Raw genomic sequence first — 21,312 nt, forward strand, 5'->3', positions numbered from 1 at the left:
TTTAAGTCACTCCAACATAACGATTTGGAGGTACATTGATCTAATATTTTGTCATTTAGAAAAAGTTATATATTCAGGACCAGTCAAGTTTGTACACACCTACTCATTTAAGGGTTTTGCTTAATTTGTACTATTTTCTACATTGTAGAATAATAGTGAAGACATCTAAACTATGAAATAACACATATGGAATCATGTAGCAATCAAAAAAGTGTTAAACAAATCCAAATATATTTTATATATTTTTTTATTTCACCTTTATTTAACCAGGTAGGCTAGTTGAGAACAAGTTCTCATTTGCAACTGCGACCTGGCCAAGATAAAGCATAGCAGTGTGAACAGACAACACAGAGTTACACATGGAGTAAACAATTAACAAGTCAATAACACAGTAGAAAAAAAGGGGGGAGTCTATATACAATGTGTGCAAAAGGCATGAGGTAGGCGAATAATTACAATTTTGCAGATTAACACTGGAGTGATAAATGATCAGATGGTCATGTACAGGTAGAGATATTGGTGTGCAAAAGAGCAGAAAAGTAAATAAATAAAACAGTATGGGGATGAGGTAGGTGAAAATGGGTGGGCTATTTACCAATAGACTATGTACAGCTGCAGCGATCGGTTAGCTGCTCAGATAGCTGATGTTTGAAGTTGGTGAGGGAGATAAAAGTCTTCAACTTCAGCGATTTTTGCAATTCGTTCCAGTCACAGGCAGCAGAGTACTGGAACGAAAGGCGGCCGAATGAGGTGTTGGCTTTAGGGATGATCAATGAGATACACCTGCTGGAGCGCGTGCTACGGATGGGTGTTGCCATCGTGACCAGTGAACTGAGATAAGGCGGAGCTTTACCTAGCATGGACTTGTAGATGACCTGGAGCCAGTGGGTCTGGCGACGAATATGTAGCGAGGGCCAGCCGACTAGAGCATACAAGTCGCAGTGGTGGGTGGTATAAAGTGCTTTAGTGACAAAACAGATGGCACTGTGATAGACTGCATCCAGTTTGCTGAGTAGAGTGTTGGAAGCCATTTTGTAGATGACATCGCCGAAGTCGAGGATCGGTAGGAGAGTCAGTTTTACTAGGGTAAGCTTGGCGGCATGAGTGATGGAGGCTTTGTTGCGGAATAGAAAGCCGACTCTTGATTTGATTTTCGATTGGAGATGTTTGATATGAGTCTGGAAGGAGAGTTTGCAGTCTAGCCAGACACCTAGGTACTTATAGATGTCCACATATTCAAGGTCGGAACCATCCAGGGTGGTGATGCTAGTCGGGCATGCGGGTGCAGGCAGTGATCGGTTGAAAAGCATGCATTTGGTTTTACTAGCGTTTAAGAGCAGTTGGAGGCCACGGAAGGAGTGTTGTATGGCATTGAAGCTCGTTTGGAGGTTAGATAGCACAGTGTCCAATGACGGGCTGAAAGTATATAGAATGGTGTCGTCTGCATAGAGGTGGATCAGGGAATCGCCCGCAGCAAGAGCAACATCATTGATATATACAGAGATTCTTCAAAGTAGCCAGCCTTTGCCCTGATGACAGCTTTGCACACTCTTGGCATTCTCTCAACCAGCTTCATGAGGTAGTCACCTGGAATGCATTTCAATTAACAGTGTGCCTTGTTAAAAGTTCATTTGTGGAATTTCTTTCCTTCTTAATGCGTTTGAGCCAATCAGTTGTGTTGTGACAAGGTAGGTGTGGTCCTTTTACCATATTTGGTAAAATACCAAGTCCATATTATGGCAAGAACATCACAAATAAGCAAAGAGAAAGAAAAGCCCAACATTACTTTAGGACATGAAGGTCAGTCAATCTGGAAAATTTCAATAACTTTGACAGTTTCTTAAAGTGCAGTCGCAAAAACCAACAAGCGCTATGATGAAACTGGCTCTCATGAGGACGGACACAGGAAAGTAAGACCCAAAGTTACCTTTGCTGCAGAGGACAAGTTCATTAGAGTTACCAGCCTCAGAAATTGCAGCCCAAATAAATGCTTCACAGAGTTAAAGTAACACACATCTCAACGTTAACTGTTCAGAGGAGACTGCGAGAATCAAATCAAGGTTTATTTGTCACGTGCGCCGAATACAACAGGTGTAGACCTTACAGTGAAATGCTTACTAATAGGCTCTAACCAACAGTGCAATAAAATAAAAATGGTATTAGGTGAACAAAAGGTAAGTAAAGAAATAAAAACAGTGAAAAATAACAGTAGCGAGGCTGTATACAGGCACTGGTTAGTTGGGCTGATTGTGGTAGTATGTACATGTAGATACGGTTAAAGTGACTATTCATATATGATAAACAGAGAAGTAGCAGCAGCGTAAAAGAGGGGTTGGGGGGGGGGGACACACAATGCAAATAGTCCGTGTAGTCATTTAATGACCTGTTCAGGAGTCTTATGGCTTGGGGGTGAAAACTGTTGAGAAGCCTTTGTCCTAGACTTGGCACTCCGGTACTGCTTGCCATGCGGTAGTAGAGAGAACAGTCTATGACGGGTGGCTGGGTTCTTTGACAATTGTTAGGGCCTTCCTCTGATGCTGTCTGGTACAGAGGTCCTGGATGGCAGGCAGCTTAGCCCCAGTGATGTACTGGGCCGTACGCACTATCCTCTGTAGTGCCGTGTGGTCGGAGGCCGAGCAGTTGCCGTACCAGGCAGTGATGTGCTCTTGATGTTGCAGCTGTTGAACCTTTTGAGGATCTGAGGACCAATGCCAAATCTTTTTAGTCTCCTGAGGGTGAATAGGTTTTTGTCGTGCCCTCTTCACGACTGTCTTGGTGTGTTTGGATCATTCTAGTTTGTTGGTGATGTGGACACCAAGGAATTTGAAGCTCTCAACCTGCTCCACTACAGCACTCTTGATGAGAATGGGTGTGTGCTCAGTCCTCCTTTTCCTGTAGTCCACAATCATCTCCTTTGTCTTGGTTATGTTGAGGGATAGGTTGTTATTCTGGCACCACCCGGCCAGGTCTCTGACCTCCTCCCTATAGGCTGTCTCGTCGTTAACGGTGATCAGGCCTACCACTGTTGTGTAATCGGCAAACTTAATGATGGTGTTGGATTCGTGCCTGGCCATGCAGTCGTGGGTGAACAAGGGAGTACAGGGACTGAGCATGCACCCCTGAGGGGCTCCAGTGTTGAGGATCAGTGTGGCAGATGTGTTGCTACCTCACCATCAGGAAGTCCAGGATCCAGTTGCAGAGAGAGGTGTTTAGTCCCAGAAGCCTTAGCTTAGTGATGAGCTTTGTGGGTACTATGGTGTTGAACGCTGATCTGTAGTCGATGAATAGCATTCTCACATAGGTGTTCCTTTTGTCCAGGTGTGAAAGGGCAGCGTGGAGTACAGTTGAGATTGAATCATCTGTGGATCTGTTGGGGCAGTATGCAAATTGGAGTGGGTCTAGGGTTTCTGGTATGATGGAGTTGATGTGAGCCATGACCAGACTTTCAAAGCACTTCATGGCTACGGACGTGAGTGCTACGGGTCTGTAATCATTTAGGCAGGTTGCCTTCGTGTTCTTGGGCACAGGGACTATGGTGGTCTGCTTTAAACATGTTGGTATTACAGACTCAATCAGGGACATGTTGAAAATGTCAGTGAAGACACCTGCCAGTTGGTCAGCAGACACTCATCGGCTACGGAGAGTGTGATCATAGTCGTCCGGAACAGCTGATGCTGTCATGCATGCCTCAGTGTTGCTTGCCTCAAAGCGAGCGTAGAAGTGATTTAATTCATTTGGGAAGCTCGTGTCACTGGGCAGCTCTTGGCTGTGCTTCCCTTTGTAGTCTGTAATAGTTTGCAAGCCCTGCCACATAAGACAAGCATCAGAGCCGGTGTAGTACGATTCAATGTTAGCCCTGTATTGATGCTTTGCCTGTTTGATGGTTCCTCGGAGGGCATAGTGAGATTTCTTAAGCTTACGGGTTGGAATCCCACACCTTGAAAGTGGCAGCTGTATCCTTTAGCTCAGTGTGAATGTTGCCTGTAATCCATGGCTTCTGGTTGGGGTTATGTATGTACAGTCACTGTGGGGACGACATCCTCGATGAACTTATTGATAAAGCTAGTGACTGATGTGGTGTACTCCTCAATGCCATCGGAAGAATCCCAGAACATGTTCCAGTCTGTGATAGCAAAACAGTCCTGTAGTTTAGCATCTGCTTCATTTGACCACTTTTTTTATAGACCGAGTCACTGGTGCTTCCTGCTTTTATTTTTGGAATCAGGAGGATATAATTGTGGTCGGATTTACCAAATGGAGGGTGAGGTAGAGCTTTGTACGCGTCTCTGTCTGTGGAGTGCAGGTGATCTATAATTTTTTCCCCTCTGGTTGCACATGTAACATGTTGATAAAAAATGAGGTAGAACTGATTTTAGTTTCTCTGCATTAAAATCTCCGGCCACTAGGAGCGCCGCCTCTGGGTGAGCAGTATCCTGTTTGCTTATTTCCTTATACAGCTGACTGAGAGCGGTCTTAGTGCCAGCATCCCTCTGTGGTGGAAAATAAACAGCCACGAAGAGTATAGATGAAAATTCTCTAGGCAAATAGTGTGGTCTGCATTTTATCACAAGATACTCTACTTTAGGTGAGCAAAATCTAGAGACTTCCTTAGATTTCATGCACCTGCTGTTGTTTACAAATATGCACAGACCGCCTCCCCTCATCTTACTAGAGTGTGCTGTTCTGTCTTGCCTGTGCAGCGTATATCCTGCTAGCTGAATATCCATGTCATCGTTCAGCCACAAATTCGTGAAATATAAGATATTACAGTTTGATGTCCCGTTGGTAGGATATTCGTGATCCTATCTCGTTTAATTTATTGTCCAATGTTTGCATGTTGGCGAGTAATAATGGCAGCTTTCCCTCTCGCCTTCTGCGGATCCTTATGAGGCACCCCGCTCGGTGTCCTCTATACCTGCGTCTCTTCCTCTTGCAAATAACTGGGATGTTGGTCATGTCAGGTGTTCGGAGAATGTCCTGCTTGGTGCCTGGCAAGCAGGCCAGCAGTGGAGAATACCCTCTGAGAGCTTGCAGAGCCACTGGGGATGCTTAACACCCTTCGGGCCACTTTTTCCAGGCTGGGCAGGGATGTTTAGTTGTTTTTTATTCATTTTTCTATTGGTAGGCCAAAAGGATTAGTCAAAACAGAAAGCTCCTTGAAAGAGGTAATATATGCCAGAAACAATGATAGCCTATTGTATCGATGAGTTGTTCCCAACATTTTAGATTTTTTTTGGTTACTGTACCACCAACTGAATTTTGCTCTGTCCCGAGTACCCTGAAGTACCTCCTCATGTGCATTTTACCAGTAGGCCTATGGTCTCATGAATTTTCACAAGTACCCTGTGTGGATAGGCCAAGTACCCCTAGGGGCCTAGTACTCCTCGTTGGGAACCACTGGTATAGATCGAAAATTAACAAAACTTTTAAGAGATCAGATTTTTTGTTTATAAATACTTTGCTTCAATGACACACTTGCTAGCGACCCACCTCGTTCCTTTCTGTTAGAATGTGCACGTAGTAAGTACACCATCATGCTTTCGGGGTACCTGTCTTTTCAGATTCCACAATAATTCTGTAATTGTTGACACTACATCACCACACTCCCTCTATTGCTCTTACAGTACTCCTCCTCATTTGTAAGTCACCTTGATTTTTTCCCTGTGTGTTTTATCAGTTTCTTTATGAAAATATTTAGCATACTAGATGACAATAGCTAAAGCAAGGGGCTATAGCAGCACACAAGTAGACTACAAATGCTGGGCCGGACATGCCCTGAGTCGCTACTGTGGTAGAAGGCTGACACTCCTGTCTTTGGGAAACTCGCCCCATGCTCCAGTCAAATTGGGCGTGCTCCACTCCTCTCTTCAGCTTCGCTCACATAAGTTGCTATCAGCAGACAGCGTTCTGACTGAGTGTAGCCAGCCAGCCAACTTTCCTCTGGTAAAATTCAAGATGAACTTTAAGCAAAACATTAGGAAATGTAGATGGCTACTTTCTTTCTATGATAAACATTACAAATATACTACAGGACCAAAAGTATGTGGACACCTGCTCGTCAAACATCCCATTCCAAAATCATGGACATTAATATGTATTTGGTTCCTCCTTTGTTATAACATTCTTTACTCTACTGGGAAGGCTTTCCACTAGATGTTGGAACATTGCTGCAGGGACTTTCTTCCATTCAGCCACGAGAGTATTAGTAAGGTCGGGCACTGATGTTGGGCGATTAGGCCTTGCTCACAGTCGGCATTCTAATTTATCCCAAAGGTGTTCGATGGGGTTGAGGTCAGGGTTCTGTGCAGGCCAGTCAAGTTCTTCTACACCGATCTCGACAAACCATTTCTGGACCTCACTTTGTGCACGGGGCATTGGCATGCTGAATCAGGAAAGGGCCTTCCACAAAGTTGGAAGCACAGAAATGTCTAGAATGTCATTGTATGCGGTAGCGTTAAGATTTCCCTTCACTGGAACTAAGGGTCCTAACCCTAACACTAAAAAACATCCCCAGACCATTATTCCTCCTCCACCAAACTTTACATTTGGCACTATGCATTCGGGCAGGTAGCGTCCTCCTGGTATCCGCCAAACAAAGATTTGTACTTTGGACTGCCAGATGAAGCGTGATTCATCATTCCAAAGAACGCCTTTCCACTGCTCCAGAGTCTAATGGCGGCGAGCTTTACACCACTCCAGCCGACACTTAGTTTTGTGCATGGTGATCTTAGGCTTGTGTGCCCCTGCTCGGCCATGGAAACCCATTTTATGAAGCTCCCGACGAACAGTTCTTGTGCTGACGTTGCTTTCAGAAGCAGTTTGGAATTTGGTAGTGAGTGTTGCAACCAAATACTTTTTTACGTGCTATGCAGTTCAGCACTCGGTGGTGCTGTCTTGAGCTTGTGTAGCCTACCACTTTGCAGTTCAGCTGTTGTTGCTCCTAGACGTTTCCATTTCACAATAACAGCACTTACAGATGACTGGGGCAGCACTGGCAGGGCAGATATTTGACGAACTGACTTGTTGGAAAGGTAGCATCCTATGACTTTTCCACGCTGAAAGTCACTGAGCTCTTCAGTAAGGCCATTCTATTGCCAATTTTTGTCTATGGCTATTGCATGGCTGTGTGCCTGATTTTTATACACCTGTCGGTAATGGGTGTGGCTGAAATAGCTGAATCCACTAATTTGAAGGGGTGTCCACGTACTTTTGTATGTATAGTGTATAATGGCCATGCATTGTTTTTGCACAAAATACTTTGCTTTTTCATTTTAAGCTCATTTACTAATTTATTGTGGCTGCCAGCCAAATAGCATTGTACTTCTGTTGTCATCTGTTTAAAATTAAGCAATTTTCTGCAGAATGTGTTGCACTAATGTATTTTCTGAGAAGGAAAACTATAGTTGCACATCCCTGATCACTCTATTGAAGCAAAGAAAACACTGTTGACTTTGAATATAAAAACGACACCTGTCAATAGACCGCTGAAATGGTGAAATTAAGAACCTGCTTAACCTTTTTGGGATAGGGGGCAGCATTTTCACTTTTGGATGAATAGCGTGCCCAGAGTGAACTGCCTCCTACTCTGTCCCAGATGCTAATATATGCATATTATTAGTATTGGATAGAAAACACTGAAGTTTCTAAAACTGTTTGAATGATGTCTGTGAGTATAACAGAACTCATATGGCAGGCGAAAACCTGAGAAAAATCCAACCACATCTGAGGCTTGTAGTTTTTCAAAGCTTGGCCTACTGAGTACACATTGAGATATGGATGAGGTTGCACTTCCTAGGGCTTCCATTAGATGTCAACCGTCTTTTGAAAGTTGAATGAGGATTCTACTATAAATTAGGGGCTCATGAGACCTGTTTGAGTCAGTGGTCTGGTAGAGAGCCTTGGTCTCATGACGTGCGCTCCCGACAGAGTTTCCTCTCGTTCCAGTGCCTTTCTGAAGACAAACGGATTCTCCGGTTGGAACATGGAACATTATTGATGTTGGAACATTATTGATGTTTTATGTTAAACATCCTAACGATTGATTCCATACATTGTTTGACATGTTTGTAAAGGACTGGCAGCTTCATTAAATAGTACCTGCAAAACACCAGTTTCAACATCAACAGTGAAGAGGCGACTCCAGGATGCTGGCCTTCTAGGCAGAGTTCCTCTGTCCAGTGTCTGTCCTTTTGCCCATCTTAATCTTTTATTGGCCAGTCTGAGATATGGCTTTTTCTTTGCAACTCTGCCTAGAAGGCCAGCATCCCAGAGTCACCTGTTGATGTTGAGACTGGTGTTTTGCGGGTACTATTTAATGAAGCTGCCAGTTGAGGACTTGTGAGGCGTCTGTTTCTCAAACTAGACACTCTAATGTACTTGTCCTCTTGCTCAGTTGTGCACTGGGGCCTCCCACTCCTCTTTCTATGGCTTCCATATGTGTTATTTAATAGTTTTGATGTCTTCACTATAATTCTACACTGTACAGTCGCAGCCAAAAGTTTTGAGAACAACACAAATATTAATTTCCACAAAGTTTGCTGCTTCAGTGTCTTTAGATATTTTTGTCAGATGTTATTATGGAATACTGAAGTATAATTACAAGCATTTCATAAATGTCAAAGGCCTTTATTGACAATTACATGAAGTTGATGCAAAGAGTCCATATTTGCAGTGTTGACCCTTCTTTTTCAAGACCTCTGCAATCTGCCCTGGCATGCTGTCAATCAACTTCTGGGCCACATCCTGACTGATGGCAGCCCATTCTTGCATAATCAATGCTTGGAGTTTGTCAGAATTGTTTTTTTTTTGTTTGTTCACCCACCTCTTGAGGATTGACCACGAGTTCTCAATGAGATTAAGGTATGGGGAGTTTCCTGGCCATGGACCAAAATATCAATGTTTTGTTCCCAGAGCCACTTAGTTATCACTTTTGCCTTATGACAAGGTGCTCCATCATGCTGGAAAAGGCATTGTTTGTCACCAAACTGTTCCTGGATGGTTGGGAGAAGTTGCTCTCTGTGGATTTGTTGGTACCATTCTTTATTCATGGCTGGGTTCTTAGGCAAAATTTTGAGTGTGCCCACTCCCTTGGCTGAGAAGCAACCCCACACATGAATGGTCTCAGGATGCTTTACTGTTTTCATGACATAGGACTGATGGTAGCGCTCACCTTGTCTTCTCCGGACAAGCTTTTTTTCCGGATGCCCCAAACAATCGGAAATGGGATTCATCAGAGAAAATGACTTTACCCCAGTTCTCAGCAGTCCAATCCCTGTACCTTTTGCAGAATATCAGTCTGTCCCTGATGTTTTTCCTGGAGACAAGTGGCTTCTTTGCTGCCCTTCATCCAAAAGTCTTCGCCTCACTGTGCGTGCAGATGCACTCACACCTGCCTACTGCCATTCCTGAGCAAGCTCTGTGCTGGTGGTGCCCCGATCTCGCAGCTGAATCAACTTTAGGAGACGGTCCTAGCGCTTGCTGGACTTTCTTGGGTGCCCTGAAGGCTTCTTCACAACAATTGAACCGCTCTCCTTGAAGTTCTTGATGATCTGATAAATGGTTGATTTAGGTGCAATCTTACTGGCAGCAATATCCTTGCCTGTGAAGCCCTTTTTTTGCAAAGCAATGATGACAGCACGTGTTTCCTTGCAGCTAACCATGGATGACAGAGGCAGAACAATGATTCCAAGCACCACCCTCCTTTTGAAGTTTCCAGTCTGTTATTCGAACTCAATCAGCATGGCCGAGTGATCTCCAGTCTTGTCCTCGTTAACATTCACACCTGTGTTAACGAGAGAATCACTGACATGATGTCAGCTGGTCCTTTTGTAGCGGGGCTGAAATGCAGTGGAAATGTATTTTTGGGATTCAGTTCATTTGCATGGCAAAGAGGGACTTTGCAATTAATTGCAATTAATTTGATCACTCTTCATAACATTCTGTAGTATATGCAAATTGCAATCATACAAGTTGAGGCAGCAGACTTTGTGAAAATGTATATTTGTGTCATTCTCAATTTTTGGCCACGACTATAGAAAAGCGTAAACATGAAAGATAACCTGAATGGGTTGCTGTGTCAACTTTTGACTGGTACTGTATACATTTTTTTCCTTGCTTAATAGGTAGGGCTCAAAACAGGTGGGGCTCTGCCACTGGGTTGATGGGTAAAATATCCCTTTGAGCATGGTGCAGTTATTAATTACTCTTTGGATGGTGTATGAATACAACCAGCCACTACAAAGATACAGGCGCCCTTCCTTACTCAGTTGCCTGAGAGGAAGGAAACCGCTCAAGGATGAATCAACAGCATTGTAGTTACTCCACAATACTAACATAAATGACAGATTGAAAATAAGGAAGCCTGTACACCATAAAAATATTCCAAAACATGCATCCTGTTTGCAATAAGTCACTTAAGTTAGACTGCAAAAAATGTGGGGAATAAATTAACTTTTTGCTACAAAGTGTTATGTTTGAGGCAAATCCAATACACCACATCACTGAGTACACGTCTTCATATTTACAAGCATTGTGGTGACTGCATCATGTTATGGGTATGCTTGTCATTGGCATGGATAAGGGAGTTTTTTAGGATAAAAAGAAACAGAATAGAGCTAAGCATACGCAAAATCCTAGAGGAAGACTTGGTTCTGTCTGCTTTCCAACAGACACTGAGTAACAAATTCACCTTTTAAGCAGGACGATTACCTAAAACACAAGGCAAAATAAATATACTGGATTTGGGAAAGGGGGATACCTAGTCAGTTGTACAACTGAATGCCTTCAATTTAAATGCGTCTTCCGCATTTAACCCAACCCCTCTGAATCGGAGAGTTGCGAGGAGCTTCCTTAATTGACATCCACGTCTTCGGCGCCCGGGGAACAGTGGGTTAACTGCCTTGCTCAGGGGCAGAATGACAGATTTTTACCTTGTCAGTTCGGGGATTCGATTGAACAACCTTTTGGTTACTGGCCTAACGCTCTAACCATGAGTTGCTTACCATGACGTAATTCAATCTTCCTGATTGGCCTAATTACAGTATTGACTTAAATCGGCTTGAAAATGGCTTTCTAGCAATGATCATCAACCAACTTCAGAGCTTGAAGAATTTTTTGAAGAATAAATGGCAAATTTTGTAAAATCCATGTGTGCAAAACTCTTAGATACTTACTCAAAGATTCACAGCTGCAATCACTGCCAAAGGCAATTCTAACATGTCTTGAATACATGTTGAATACTTATCTAATCAAGTTATATTAGTGATTTATTTTCCATAAAAAATAAATATTACATTTTTCTTCCACTTCGACATTGAGTAATTTATGAATATTGTTGACAAAAAATGACAATGAAGTCCCTTTTTAATTATTCTCTTTGGCAGGAGAGAGGCCAGACTGTCACTCTGACAACGAAAAGAGTCCTTCGGGGGAACCAGACCCAGAGACGTCCAAATCAGCAGGAAGACACCACTGCTCCCAGTGTGGAAAGAGTTTTACTCTGCTATGGAACCTGAAAATACATAAGAGAATACACTCCGGAGAGAAGCCATACCACTGCTCCCAATGTGGAATGACTTTTACCTGGTTAGGTAGTCTGAAAACGCACGAGAGGGCACACACAGGAGAAAAACCTTTCCAATGTTCCCACTGTGGAAAGAGTTTTACCCAGTTAGGGGACCTGAATAGGCACGAGAGGACGCATAGAGAAGAGAAGCCCTACCAATGCTCCCAGTGTGGAAAAAGTTTTAGGTGGTTAGTGAGCCTGAAAACACATGAGAGAATACACACAGGAGAAATGCCTTACCACTGTTCCCACTGTGGAAAGAGTTTTAGGGGGTCAGTGAGCCTGAAACAGCATGAGAGAATACACACAGGAGAGAAGCCTTACCACTGTTCCCACTGTGAAAAGAGTTTTAGGTGGTTAGGTACCTTGAAATTGCATGAGAGGACCCACACAGGAGAAAAGCCATACAAATGCTCCCTGTGTGGAAAGAGTTTTACCAAGTTATGGGGCCTGAGTAGGCATAAGAGGACACATACAGGGGGGGATAGCACCTACCACTGCTCCTTGTGTGGAAAGAGATTTACCCAGTTAGTGGCCTTGAAAGAGCATGAAATAATACATACAAATACACAGGAGGGGAAGACATACCACTGTTCTCATTGTGGAAAGACATTTTCCCAGTCAGAGGCCCTGAAATCACATGAGAGAATAGAGAGGTTGTGTTCTGATTTATGTTTTTGACTGTGGTATTTTTTTTATGCCACATGAAATAGTCATTACTTAGGTTGTTGTTTTTTCCATCTTGAGACGTGATCATGTCTAAAAATCTGATTTAAATATTTTAATGTGTATTTCGTTTTGATTGATTGGATACAAGTATAAACCCTCCAATGCTGTTCATTATGTTATTTGGATATTGCAAAATGTGAATTATTATATAAGTAAGTAGCCTTGCACGAGCCTAGGCTTCTCTGAGCCAGAACGGCTCATAGGAGCAGGAGCCTTTCTCCTATTTCTGTAGTGTGAGGCACCTTGATGCAGTCTATTTAATGATTATATAGATTAATGGAATTTTGTATTTCTTGATTCTAACCTCTTGAATTTGAAATATGATTTGGGTATTGCTAAGTTAATTTTTATTGGAAACACTATTACAGTTGCGGCCAAATATATAGGCACCCTTGCACTTTTCTTGAATAATTCCCTATTACTTCTAAAGTAAGTTGAAATTGAAAGAATATTTTGGTCTCCACATCTATTGGGATTTTCAACATTACGGAACCAATTTTACTTGTGTAAACATACATTTACAATTTTAATTCAGAAAATAAAGCCATGGCATAGACAAAGTTCTTGGCTATTACTTGGTTGCACTATATATATTTGACAGCAACTGTGTATGATTTGGATATTGCAAAATGTAAATGACTAAATCGTTGAATTGAGTGTGGAAGGCCTGCTCCATAAGTGGACGTTCATTATAAACTGTAGATTACGACATGTATGTATTGTTACATGTAGAAGCATTAGATTTACAGGCTTATTTTTAATCTGTTTATTTGACTGAATAAGAAATTGCCTTTAAATGCGGATGTGTAGTGTACTTTTTAAAATTCTTACTCATTAAGCCTGAATAATCAATCAACACATGCTGATCTTTGTATGTCTCTCTTATTATTATTATATTTAAAAAAATACATGAATTATTTCATAAAAATAAATATTCAACACGCACGCCTTCAACATCTTTCATTCTGATTCAGTCAACCACCTTGGTAACTTGCTAGCCAACATAGCTGAAACATTGGAGCTCTTTAAATGCTTTCTGTGTATATTAGTCCCTGTGTTTTAAACACACTTCTGTCCTATAGCTAATCTCAGCAAAAAAATAAACGTCCTCTCACTGTCAACTTTGTTTATTTTCAGCAAACTTAACGTGTAAATATTTGTATGAACATAAGATTCAACAACTGAGACATAAACTGAACAAGTTCCACAGATGTGACTAATAGAAATGGAATAATGTGTCCCTGAACAAAGGGGGGGAGGGTCAAAATCAAACGTAACAGTCAGTATGGCCTGTCGGGTTCACCTTGGGGTTATGATAGGAGCTGTACCAAATGTTTGATGTATTATTATAGTTGATTATGCTTATGTTGTATTACTATAAGGGGGGGGGGTTATAAGACCCCTCCCTCCTTACATGTATAGGGTCCTAGACTACAGATTAACAATATATATATTCATTATGAAGGTTTAATATTGTTCCACAGTTTTTTTCTAGTCTCTGCCTCCTATAAAGAAACGGTCTGAGAAATGTGACTGAGATATCTCTTACACTCCCCTGCAGAGTTCTAAGAGACTAGTCAGACATTCCACTATAAATCAACGTGGGGAGTGGACATTTACTGCTGAGCTTTTAGATAACACTGAAACTCTTTATGTAGCTATGTAGGCATGGGTTTGATCTCATGAGTAGAAGGTAATGACATAGGCAGTGACATCACTAAGATATGACTGTAGGCATAATAAAACAACTCGGACCCTTTTCTATTTTGCAGAACCTACTCTGAAACATGCGTGCTATGTTCCTGTTGTCAACTTCTGTCTGCAATTGCATGAATAAATGAATGATTGATTTACTTAAAGATATTATCTGAATGCTAATTTCACCAATGAGCCAATGATTGACAAGGAACAAGGAACGAACCCCAACAGGCCACCAGCTGTGTTAAGTACTGCAGTGCATCTCCTCCTCATGGACTGCACCAGATTTGCCAGTTCTTGCTGTGGGATGTTACCCCCCTCTTCCACCAAGGCACCTGCAAGTTCCCAGACATTTCTGGGGGGAATGGCCCTAGCCCTCACCCTCCGATCCAACAGATTTGAGTCAGCATGTTGGCAGCAGCCACTCAATGTTAGTGATGGCTGTTTAGCAGTCTAATGGCCTTGAGATAGAAGCTGTTTTTCAGTCTCTCGGTCCCAGCTTTGATGCACCTGTACTGACCTCGCCTTCTGGATGATAAGTGGGGTGAACAGGCAGTGGCTCGGGTGGTTGTTGTCCTTGATGATCTTTTTGGCCTTCCTGTGACATCGGGTGGTGTAGGTGACCTGTAGGGCAGGTAGTTTGCCCCTGGTGATGCGTTGTGCAGACCACACTACCTTCTGGAGAGCCTTACGGTTGTGGGCGGAGCAGTTGCCGTACCAGGCGGTGATACAGCCTGACAGGATGCTCTCGATTGTGCATCTGTAGAAGTTTGTGAGTGTTTTTGGTTACGAGCCAAATTTCTTCAGCCTCCTGAGGTTGAAGAGGCGCTACTGCGCCTCCTTCACCAAGCTGTCTGTGTGGGTGGACCATTTCAGTTTGTCCGAGATGTGTATGCCGAGGAACTTAAAACTTTCCACCTTCTCCACTACTGTCCCGTCGATGTGGATAGGGGGCTGCTCCTTCTGCTGTTTCCTGAAGTCCACGATCATCTCCTTTGTTTTGTTGACATTGAGTGTGAGGTTATTTTCCTGACAACACACTCCGAGGACCCTCACCTCCCTGTAGGCCGTCTCATCGTTGTTGGTAATCAAGCCTACCACTGAAGTGTCGTATGCAAACTTGATGATTGAGTTGGAGGCGTGCATGGCCATGCAGTCATGGGTGAACAAGGAGTACAGGAGAGGGCTGAGAACGCACCCTTGTGGGGCCCCAGTGTTGAGGATCAGCAGGTTGGAGATGTTGTTTCCTACCCTCACCACCTGGGGGCAGTCCGTCAGGAAGTCCAGGACCCAGTTGCACAGGGTGGGGTCGAGACCCAGGGTCTCGAGCTTAATGACGAGTTTGGAGGGTACTATGGTGTTAAATGCTGAGCTGTAGTCGATGAACAGCATTCTTACGTAGGTATTCCTCTTGTCCAGATGGGTTAGGGCAGTGTGATTGCGTCGTCTGTTGACCTATTGGGGCGGTAAGCAAATTGGAGTGGGTCTAGGGTGTCAGGTAGGGTGGAGGTGATATGGTCCTTGACCAGTCTCTCAAAGCACTTCATGATGACGTGAGTGCTACGGGGGGCGATAGTCGTTTAGCTCAGTTACCTTAGCATTCTTGGGAACAGGAACAATGGTGGTCCTCTTGAAACATGTGGGAACAGCAGACTGGGATAAGGATTGATTGAATATGTCCGAAAACACACCCGCCAGCTGGTCTGCGCATGCTCTGAGGACGCGGCTAGGGATACCGTCTGGGCAAGCAGCCTTGCGAGGGTTAACACGTTAAAATGTTTTACTCACGTTGGCTGCAGTGAAGGAGAGCACGCAGGTTTTGATAGCGGGCCGTGTCATTGGCACTGTATTGTCCTCAAAGCGAGCAAAGAAGTTGTTTAGTTTGTCTGGGAGCAAGACATCTGGGTCTGCGACGAGCCTGGTTTTCTTTTTGTAGTCCGTGATTGACTGTAGACCCTGCCACATACCTCTCATGTTTGAGCCATTGAATTGCGACTCTATTTTGTCTCTATACGGACGCTAAGCTTGTTTGATTGCCTTGCGGAGGGAATAGCTACACTGTTTGTATTTGGTCATGTTTCCGGTTGCCTTGCCCTGATTAAAAGCAGTGGTTCGCGCTTTCAGTTTTGCGCGAATGCTGCCATCAATCCACGGTTTCTGGTTGGGGAAGGTTTTAATAGTCGCCGTGGGTACAACATCACCGATACACTTATTAATAAACTCTCTCACCGAATCCGCGTATAAATCAATGTTGTTGTTCGAAGCTATCCGGAACATATCCCAGTCCACGTGATCGAAGCAATCTTGAAGCGTGGAATCGGATTGGTCGGACCCGCGTTGAACAGACCTGAGCATGGGCGTTTCCTGTTTTAGTTTCTGTCTATAGGCTGGGAGAAACAAAATGGAGTCGTGGTCAGATTTGCCAAAAGGATGGCGAGGGAGGGCTTTGTATGCATCGCGGAAGTTACAGTAACAATGATTAAGAATTTTGCCAGCCCGGGTCGCACATTCGATATGCTGATAAAATTTAGGGAGCCTTATTTTCAGATTAGCCTTGTTAAAATCCCCAGCTACAATAAATGCAGCCTCAGGATATGTGGTTTCCAGTTTATATAGAGTCCAATGTAGTTCTTTCAGGGTCGTTGAGGTGTCTGCTTGGGGGGGGATATACACGACTGTGATTATATTCGAAGAAAATTCTCTTGGAAGATAATGCGGTCGGCCTTTGATTGTAAGGAATTCAAGGTCAGGTGAACAAAATTACTTTAGTTCCTGTATGTTGTTATGATCACACCACGACACGTTAATCATAAGGCATACACCCCTGCCCCTCTTCTTACCAGAGAGATGTTTGTTTCTGTCGGCGCGATGCGTGAAGAAACCATGTGGCTGTACCGACTGATAATGTATCCTGAGTGAGCCATGTTTCCGTGAAACAGAGAATGTTACAGTCTCTGATGTCTCTCTGGAAGGCAACCCTTGCTCGGATTTTGTCTACCTTGTTATCAAGAGACTGGACATTGGCCAGTAGTATACTCTGGAGCGGTGGGCGATGTGCCAGTCTACGGAGCCTGACCAGAAGACCATCTGCCGTTGTTTTGGGCAGCCTGCTGGGATCCGATCCATTTTCCTGGGTGGTGGACCAAACAGAGGATCCGCTTTGGGAAAGTTGTATTCCTGGTCATAATGTTGGTAAGTTGACGTTGCTCTTATATCCAATAGTTCCTCCCGGCTGTATGTAATAACACTTCAGATTTCCTGGGGTAACAGTGTAAGAAATAATACATAAAAAAACAAAATACTGCATAGTTTCCTAAACGCGAAGCGAGGCGGCCATCTCTGTCGGCGCCGGAAGCATTAAGTACCAATATAGTATTAAGTACTGATATTGGTACTTATTGCGGGTTAAATCAAGTATATGTTATTTTCCAAATAATTTAAAAATGTGTACTTGATTTATTTATTCATACACTCTAAAAATTAGGGGTTCAAAAAGGGTTCTTCTAAGATCCACAGTTCTTTGAAGAACCTTGGGGTTCTTGGCACTGAAAATGTCCCCAAAAAGGTTATTCCAAGAACCCCATAGGAGGTGGGGTTCATCGAGGAACCTCCTTAGTTGTTAGGGGTCCTTGCAGGAACCTAACTGCCCAACTGAAACATTTGTATTTGAATTTGAAAGAACAGCAGGTAAAAATGTTCTCAATTTAAGGTATGTTTTGTCTCTTGTATGATCTACATTAATATTGTTTTCTGATGATACCATCTATCTTTTAATATTTGTGCAAATCTTTATAAAACAGAAAATGGATACAATTCAATGGATATCAATCAACAAAGAGGTAAGAATATGTACTGAATGCTATGAGAATATGTTGATACGGAGAACATCAACATATTAACATCAACGCGCCAGAGGATATACCCATTGGACTTGGGACTCTGCTGGGAGTTTACCTCATATTTAGATTTTTTTTCTTCTGCTTTGCCACTAAAATCATAAAACACTGAAAACTAAAATATTGTATTATTGTTATGCGTAGTATTATCCATTTTAATAATAATAACAGGGGAGGTGGGTAGTTAAAAAATGGTTCTTCAAATGGTTATTTGAGGATCCATTAAAAGGGGTTCCCACAAAGTTTCAATTTGAAGAACCCCTAAAGGATACTCCAGGAACCATTTATTTTAGTGTACTTCCTGATAACAGAATGCAGTGATGTGTACTGAACCTGTCGTTCGTAATAAAGCGTAGTGCACTATGATAAACTGTGTCCAATGGCTGGTGCACGATATCTAAGGAAGTCTTGAGGTTTTGCTTGCCTGAGGTAGAGTATCTCATGATAATCTGTAGACCGCACTATCTACCTATAGAGTTTTCATCTGTATTTTTCGTAGCTGTCTTACATACCACCACAGACCGATGCTGGCACGAAGAACACACTCAATGAGCTGTATTCCGCCATAAGCAAACAGGAAAACGCTCATCCAGAGGCGGCGCTCCTAGTGGCCGGGGACTTAAATCTGTTTTACCAAATTTTTATCAGCATGTTAAATATACAACCAGTGGGGGGAAATTAAGCAGATGCTCTGGGATTCTACCTATGGCATTGAGGAGTACACCACATCAGTCATTGGCTTCATCAATAAGTGCATCGATGACGTCGTTCCTACAGTGACTGAACATACATACCCCAACCAGAAGCCATGGATTACAGGCAACATTCGCACTGAGCTAAAGGCTAGAGCTGCCACTTTCAAGGAGCGGGACTCTAACCCAGAAGCTTATAGGAAATCCCGCTCTGCTCTCCGACAAACCATCAAACAGGCAAAGCGTCAATACAGGACTAAGATTGAATCGTACTACACCGGCTCCGACACTCGCTGGATGTGGCAGGGCTTGAGAGCTGCCCAGTGACACAAGCCTACCAGATGAGCTAAACTACTTCTATGCTTGCTTCGAGGAAAATAACACTGAAACATGCATGAGAGTACCAGCTGTTCCGGATGACTGTGTGATCACACACTCCGCAGCCGATGTAAGACCTTTTGTTTTAAGGTCAACATGTTTAAAGGTCAACATTCACAAGGCCGCAGGACCAGACGGATTACCAGGACGTGTACTGCGAGCATGCGCTGACCAACTGGCAAGTGTCTTCACTGACATTTTCAACCTCTCCGAGTCTGTAATACCAACATGTTTCAAGCAGACCACCAAAGTCCCTGTGCCCATGAACAATAAGGTAACCTGCCCAAATGACTACTGACACATAGCACTCACGTCTGTAGCCATGAAGTGCTTTGAAAAGCTGATCATGGCTCACATCAACACCATTATCCCAGAAACCCTAGACCCACTCCAATTTGCACACCGCACCAACAGATCCACAAATGATGCAATCTCTATTGCACTGCCCTTTCACACCTGGACAAAAGGAACACCTATGTCAGAATGCTGTTCATTGACTACAGCTCAGCGTTCAACACCATAGTGCCCTCAAAGCTCATCAATAAGCTAAGGACCCTGGGACAAAACACCTCCCTCTGCAACTGGATCCTGGACAATCTGACGGGCTGCCCTCAGGTGGTAAGGGAAGGTAACAACATATCCGCCATGCTGATCCTCAACACAGGGGCCCCTCAGGTGTGCATGCTCAGTCCCTTCCTGTACTCCCTGTTCACTCATGACTGCACGGCTAGGCACAACTCCAACACCATCATTAAGTTTGCCGATGACACGACAGTATGATCACAGACAATGACGAGACAGCCTATAGGGAGGAGGTCAGAGACCTGGCCATCTGGTGCCATGACAACAACCTCTCTCACAACGTGATCAAGACAAAGGAGTTAATTGTGGATTACAGGAAATGGAGGACCGAGCACACCCCCATTCTCCTCGATAGGGCTGTGGTGGAGCAGGTTGAGAGCTTCAAGTTCCTTGATGTCCACATCACCAACAAACTAACATGGTCCAATCACACCAAGACAGTCGTGAAGAGCGCACGACAAAACCTATTCCCCCTCAGGAAACTGAACAGATTTGTCATGGGTACTCAGATCCTCAAAAGGTCCTACACCTGCACCATCGAGAGCATCCTGACTGGTTGCATCACTGCCCGATAAGGCAACTGCTCGGCCTCCGACCACAAGGCACTACAGAGGGTAGAGCGTACAGCCCAGTACATCCCTAACCCAAGCTTCCTGCCATCCATAACCTCTGTACCAGGTGGTGTCAGAGGAAGGCCCTAAGAATTGTCAAAGACCCCAGTTCTCAACAGCATCTACCCAAGCCATAAGACTCCTGAACATCTAATCAAATGGCTACCCAAAACATTTGCATTGCCCCCCTTTTTTACACGGCTGCTACTCTGTTATTATCTATGCATAGTCACTTTAATAACTCTACCTACATGTACATATTACCTCAATTACATCGACTAACCTGTGCCCCCGCACATTGACTCTGTACCGGTACCCCCTGTATATAGTCTTGCTATTGTTATTTTACTGCTGCTCTTTAACTACTTGTTACTTTTATTTCTGATTCTTATTCATATTTTTTAAACTGCATTGTTGGATAGGGGGCTTGTAACTAAGTATTTCACGGTAAGGTGAATACCTGTTGTATTCGGCGCATGTGACTAATAAAATGTGATTTGATTATTTGATTTAATCAATCAACATATGCTCTTTGTTTGTCTCAATGTATGATAATTTTTCTTTTACATATCCCAACTCCCTTTAAGACACCCTTGATGGCGGGGAGGGGGGATCGAGAGACTGTGACAGCCGGTTAAATGGCGTCCCTTGAGAAAGGAAGAGGGTTAGAATAGTGCAGAAATTGTCATGACCTGAGGCAGTGAAGAAAGTAGAGGAAGATGGGTCAAGGGGGAGGGATCCTGAGAGGAGTGGTGTGAGTAGTAGATCTGTACCAGTACAGAGGGATAGGCCAATAAGTGATATATGTTTCAGTAAGATTGGATTTCTTGCATTTATAGCAATGGTTATCAACTGTACTGCAGGGATGGAACATAAGTCATAGAAAATTGAGGTTGTGGTGGCAGCTGCATTGAGGTATGTGGGTGTACGAGACTTGACATCAGAAGAGTTACAGGGTGTGTTAAGTGGTCCTTTCAGGTTGTTGGCATGAGGTAGGACTAAATATATTGAAATAGTGGAGTAGGGTGTTATTATTTTTTGTGAGTGTAGTGTTAGATGGTACAAGCAATGTATAAGGGAGTTGTACTCCAGTAGGTGGCGGTAATGCAACATATATTGGAAATCAACCGCCGTTAAACCTAATCGAAGAAGAGGTTCTTCAA

The 21,312-nt window shown here is 43.4% G+C and overlaps 1 protein-coding gene across 2 annotated transcripts in view; it reads left to right on the forward strand.

Annotated features, from left to right (window-relative positions):
• The window catches only part of LOC115138113 (zinc finger protein 436-like), a 50,111-nt gene extending 35,967 nt beyond the window's left edge, over positions 1–14,144 (forward strand). For both annotated transcript variants that reach the window (XM_065025480.1, XM_029674611.2), the window contains exon 2: positions 11,382–14,144. In XM_065025480.1, the coding sequence (XP_064881552.1) occupies positions 11,382–12,244 (863 nt within the window). In that variant the 3' untranslated portion in view covers positions 12,245–14,144. The remainder of the gene's footprint in view (positions 1–11,381) is intronic.
• Positions 14,145–21,312: the final 7,168 nt, after the last annotated feature.

Source organism: Oncorhynchus nerka, linkage group LG12, assembly GCF_034236695.1.
Source record: "Oncorhynchus nerka isolate Pitt River linkage group LG12, Oner_Uvic_2.0, whole genome shotgun sequence".
Lineage (NCBI taxonomy): Eukaryota > Metazoa > Chordata > Actinopteri > Salmoniformes > Salmonidae > Oncorhynchus > Oncorhynchus nerka.